The sequence below is a fragment of the Conger conger genome, chromosome 5, assembly GCF_963514075.1.
Source record: "Conger conger chromosome 5, fConCon1.1, whole genome shotgun sequence".
Taxonomy (NCBI): Eukaryota; Metazoa; Chordata; class Actinopteri; order Anguilliformes; family Congridae; genus Conger; species Conger conger.
Window position 1 is genome coordinate 37,852,100 of NC_083764.1, and position 5,642 is coordinate 37,857,741.

Below are 5,642 nucleotides of genomic sequence, written 5' to 3' on the forward strand. Positions count from 1 at the left end.
ATAAGGGTGCACATTTTCATTTGGGATTTTGTAATGACTCTACACCATATGCCTGGGGCATATGCACATTCTCTCATATTCAAATCATTCTTCATAAAATGATGCAACTGTATGAATTAAATGTTATAAATTTAAGTAAAATTCCATTCCTTGCTGTGTTTGTTTATATATATTGTTTATTTATTTAACGAAGTGGTTCCCACCTATTGAAAATAAAAATATTCAGAAAATATCTTAAAAGTTTACCCCAAAATTGGGAGAAATGTTATTTCTGCCTATTTAGTGAGTTCACATAATACAGACTAATAAAATAAAAATGCAACCACGAGTTACATGTAAATGGTAGGAATTTATATAGCGCCTTCATCCAAAGCACTGTACAATTGATGCCACACACACACACACACACACACACACACACACACACACACACACACACACACACACACACACACACACACACACACACACACACACACACACACACACACACACACACACACACACACACGGCAATTGGCTGCCATGCTAGGCACCAACCAGGTCATCATAAAAGGATTAGGTGTCTCGCTCAGGGACACTTCAACACACTGGGATTTTCTTTTTTTTGTTTTAGTTTTTTTTTTTTTTAAGACCACAAAATAACTCCAGCTGGTTCCTCTCTAAACTGCACCAAATCATATTATGAAAATCAGATATGAACTCTTTACACAATAATCCATATGTCTGGACCCGTCAATTTGGCATTCAAATGTATTTTTATACATTTTAATATATTATATAGTAATAGAAACTATTGTCTTTGAGCTACTGTACAAGATAAAACTGAAAAAGCTTCTGATTCTGGACTTTAGGCAGTCCGTTAACACTAGGTCCGGAGAAATCAAGTACCATACACCCACTTACCACTGGTCAAAAGGGAGAGTTTACTGCTGACTGATTACAAAAATATATACTTGTAATCCAAAGTAACAACCGGTTTATTAAAATAAATACAGGTGCAGACAATGCCATGTTATTCCACTTGAATGAGAAAGTGTGTTTATGTGGAATAACAGGTTAGAGGTTGAAGGACGTACGGAAGTCCCTCTCCCAGTTCCTGTCCCTTTCCTCCCGTCTCCTCTCCGCCCTGCGTCCCAGTGTGGCCCCTCTCTCCATTCGGCCCTTGGAGACCCGCTTCACCGCCTGCGTGTCTTTGGCCTTGAAATGTGTGACGCGGGCCTTAGCGGCAGGGCCGTATCCCAGACCACCCTGGTCCCTCTTCAGCACCGTTTGGACGGGGTTCTTTCGGCCGACTCCCTCGGGTCCCAGCCCCTCCCTCGGGTCCCAGCCCTCACGGAGCATCATGCGGTAGCCGGCACTGGAGGCGGGCAGGCAGTACTGTGGGGTGGGAGGGGGTCGACGCAAGCTGAACTGGTGCAGAGTGGAGCTCTGGTGTCTCTCTTCACTCTCGCTGTACTGGGCCCCACACACCGAGCACCACTGGGGTTGAGTGGCAGAAACACTGGAGAGAAATAGAGTTAAAGTTAAAAAGAGATTCAATGCCTGTTCATTACTGCATTGCACAAACATATCCTGCGGTTCACTTTTTCTGCCAATTACTTACCCTAGTTGGCCCGATTATAAAAATAAGTTGTGGTTGACTACTTGTAAATGATGGAAAACCACATCACATGTTTGGAGGTTTATATTTCACTAAACATAATTTCAGTTAAGAGTAGTTCAGCTCTCTATTCTCCATGTTTAGGCAAACATTTCACATACCATTCAAGAGCTGGTGGACAACAGTTGGCTATCTGATATTCACTGCCTTACACAGATTCATAACACCATTGCCCACTGAATACAATTTAGCTGTGTTATTAAACCAAAGTAAGAAGAGGAGGTGCGTCTCAAGACGGAAATCGGTACTGACCTACTTGTGCTTCTGGGCGTGTCCAAACGGACGCCATAACTATCCAGCTCACTCACCACCTCCGTGTGACCCGCTTGATCGGCCAAGTCTCGCGCGTCTCTGCCCTGCGTGTCCACCACCCCGATCCAAGCCGCCCCCTTCTCGAGAAGAAGTCTCACAGCACCGCGCTGCCCCGCATAGCTCGCACACATAATGGCCGTCCAGTAATAATCGTCCTTAAAGTTTATGCTGCACCCGTTCTTCAGCGCCTCTCTGATTCCTGCCAGATTTCCCTCTTGGGCACATTTTAGCAGCCTGTGTCCGTCCCTCTCAGACATTGCAGCACTGGGGCGCGCAGGCTCCCTCCTGCTGCCGCGTACCCTTTCGGAGTCAGCGGTGGTTCTTCTTCTTCTCTTTTCCCTTCTGCACTCTCTTGTCGCACCTCCCTCTGCTATAAGGCTCTGATAGAAATGCTTGGCCTCCTCTCCGCTTATGAGGCTCTGCCTCTCCTGCTGGCTCCTTCCTCCATGGCTTCCCAGCCAGAACCCGGCCGCCTCTTTGGCTGGAGTGAAGTTGATCAGGCTGTTCATGGCTGCACAATGCCGTCACAAACCTTGTTGTGGAGTTGCTCTCATGGTGCAGTGCTCGACAAAAACTCACCTTCACTTCGTGGTTGCACACCCTTAAGGAAAGGAAGGAGGTATTGGATAAGTCACTCAATAGGGAAGTCTTATGCGTTATGTAGCATGTTATGAAATAGAATGGAACATAATAACTTATAACGTTCAAACTTTATCTGGCAGGTTTGCCCAGTTGGGGACATCATGGCAAGGCACATGGCCACTCTCAAATATGCCGCAAACTTGTGGTATTGAAAACCCATGTGCAATTTATTTTGGTTGAAAATAATGCCTATGTTTTTTAAGCCACTTAAGTAAAAAAACTCACATTAAATGGCCTAGACTTCTTTGATGAAATAGTCACGTTAGTTTCTTCAGTCGTTAATTGAATGTAACTTTTGTAGGAAACAAGTCTGACGTTTTTCCTACATCTCCCTTACATTTCCTACAATCTACATTCTGAGCACGAAATGGTATGGTTTCATTTTAAAGACAAATCGCTAAAACCAAGTTAACCTGGGTAAAGTTAAACAACGTAATACAGGCTCACAATCAAGCGCTCACGTTACACAGATGAAATTGTTAGCCAACTGTTAGATAACTTAACTTAGTTAAATTAAGTAAAAGATAGATACTACCGACAGCATGTCGTTTTGAGAGATTACAGAAAATGTAGCAACTGTCACAGTCATGTGGTTTGAACTGAAATTAATCTGTGAACAATTTATATTTTCCAACATTTAATGGTTTGTCCAAAAAACGTTTGCTAGATTGCTACCTTTGCTAAAATGTAGTCGCTAAACACAGCTGACAAGCTAACAATTTCACATACCTGACTCGGTTGGCCAAGTCAATCTACTTTTGGTGAGAACCGAACATTGCAGCATGTAAACCACATTAAACGGATTTAACAAAGATATAAAACACAAAAACACAATTCAACCGAAACCAGCTATCTTATCTTCCAAAGTGAATGCAGTGGAGCAGTTTGATGACGACAGGACTGAGCATCTGACGTTTATTTCGTGCGCAACACGTAGGCCCTGTCGAGATCATCGAGTGTATAAGAACATAGAGTTCAGTGGCTGTGTTCGAAACGGTTCACTATTCACGAATTACAAATCCCTAACAAGTGAATGTCCATATATTGTGAATTCGGACAGAGGACGTCTTCTTTTGCAATCGAATAGCATCATCACGTAGGCTGCGCGCGGCAACAAACATTACTTTGTAAGATTACAAAAAAAAGCATCTCAGAATGCACAATACATCGAACATTGATATGGATGGGCTACAACAGCAGAAAACCAGATCCGATTCCACTTCTGTCAGCCAAGAATAGAAAGCTGAGGCATGGAACAGAATCTCAAAATAATGTTTTCTAAATCCTGTGGAATCCATGCCAGTAAGAATTGAGGCTGTTTTTAGAGCAAAGGGAGGCCCTACCCAGTATTTGCATAGTGTTCCTAATAAAGTGCTTATTGAGTGTGTGTATGTATATATTATGGATGTGTTCCAGGGCTCAGCCAAGGGAAGGAGCACCCAGGGTTGAGAGACTTTGGGGAGATGTTTGGAGGGGCATTACCAATACATATTCTCTCTTTTCGGTTTTTTTGGGAATAATAGCGCCCTTGATCCGGACAATGAAATGCACATATGGGCACTCCATTGTATTTAAATATTTAAATGTGGAAAATCTGCACTATTGGTTTTGAAAACCATGCACTCAGTTTCCCAATCTGTACCTTCTGTTTTATAAACGGATTTTCATGTTAAAATATGGAGGGGGCTATTTGAGGACACTTGTTTATTTTCTGAACTGAGCCTTCATGCGATTAGGCCTATCATGGGATTACGTTTAGGCCCTAATTTTTTAAGATCTTGTGTTTTTAGCCTTTTTAATATACAGATGATCAAAATGACCACACTTTTGGTTTTATTGTTCAATATTGTGTTGAATAATGATACTTAATTCCTTTGAGACACTTAATGTTAATGTAAATTTCACATTTATGTTTATCGGTTAATTGTTTTCATTTTTTATTTAATGTTTATTTCAGTAGGGACAATGCCAAGAGACATAGCATCATTACTGCCAGTTTACACCAGGTTCATGTAGCTGATGTTCTGCATACATAGATTATAGCTATTGCTATTTTCTAACTCCCATACCTAGTTAGCCTTTTTTATGAAAAATATTCAAAATAAGACGGAAAGTGTTAAATGAATGATGTTACGAAATATACACTTGAAATACAAACATTCAATAGATACACACACATATCACATTTTTACAAAAAAAGGATACATGCATGTTATTTATTACAAATAAAAGGTAGTAGAAAAGTATTTAATAAGAAGCTAACTTCATATGATGACTAAAAATGCGAGCAGCTCTGTTTTTGTTTCAGCCGACACTTAAATTATTAGTGATAGCTTTTATTTCTATTGGCAAGGAATTCCAGAGGTGAGCACCCTTTATTGACATTGGTGGTCCTGCAATGTCTAATTTTACAGTTACCACTGGTTGTACCCCTGGTAATCCTGTTCCCCCCAATCTACTGATGAATTACTAAGTGTATCTGGTGCTAGACCATTCAAGCATTTAAAAATGTATTTAAGGTAAGAAAACTGTATAAAACTTTAAAGACTTAATAAGTTGTAATGCTTCAGTATAAGACAGTGATGCCATCTCTGTGGCTTTTTATCCATTATTTTTATAATACAAATAATTCATTTTAATGACAACATCAGATACTTGGCTCCATGTTGTTATACAGTAAGAGATTTGATGTTTATGATGGAAATTTGGATTTTGGATCATTGAATCTCTTGTTGGCTACCAAGCCAATGCATATTCCCGTGTCATCTTCAGCAAGAGCTAGGCCTACAGGACAGCCATGTTATGGTATACCAGGAGTGGTATACAGGAGTGAAATTGGCATGATTTGGCAAGGAGACTCTCTCACACACACAAACAATTTGTTATGAAATTATTTTATGCAACTAATATAAAAATGAGATGTATAGGGCTGAAAAAACCCCTGTTTGCCACCCCTGATCATCCTGGCTCTGACTCATTCTATGTTCAGCGATAGCATGTACAAAGAATGTATCTCTAACACTGA

At 40.7% G+C, this 5,642-nt stretch overlaps 1 protein-coding gene across 2 annotated transcripts; it reads right to left on the reverse strand.

Annotated features, from left to right (window-relative positions):
- Positions 1 to 329: 329 nt before the first annotated feature.
- Positions 330 to 3,535, reverse strand: gpank1 (G patch domain and ankyrin repeats 1). Of its 2 annotated transcripts, XM_061243124.1 has the most exons (4): positions 3,347 to 3,535; positions 2,843 to 2,860; positions 1,916 to 2,576; positions 330 to 1,504 (listed from the first exon to the last, which is right to left on the reverse strand). In XM_061243124.1, the coding sequence occupies exons 3-4, from the start codon at positions 2,482 to 2,484 to the stop codon at positions 1,060 to 1,062; spliced, it is 1,014 nt and encodes a 337-aa protein (XP_061099108.1). In that variant the 5' UTR covers positions 2,485 to 2,576; positions 2,843 to 2,860; positions 3,347 to 3,535; the 3' UTR covers positions 330 to 1,059. The 2 variants fall into 2 exon arrangements, with proteins under 2 accessions (XP_061099108.1, XP_061099107.1); XM_061243123.1 differs by lacking the exon at positions 2,843 to 2,860 and having other exon boundaries at positions 3,347 to 3,534.
- Positions 3,536 to 5,642: the final 2,107 nt, after the last annotated feature.

Bases quoted from the DNA above. Each gene is read 5' to 3' on its own strand.
- gpank1 (XM_061243124.1), bottom strand. From the start codon at position 2,484: ATGAACAGCCTGATCAACTTCACTCCAGCCAAAGAGGCGGCCGGGTTC. The intron at 1,505-1,915 runs GTCAGTACCGAT...ATTTCTCTCCAG, and splicing joins ACGCCCAGAAGCACAAGTAG to TGTTTCTGCCACTCAACCCC.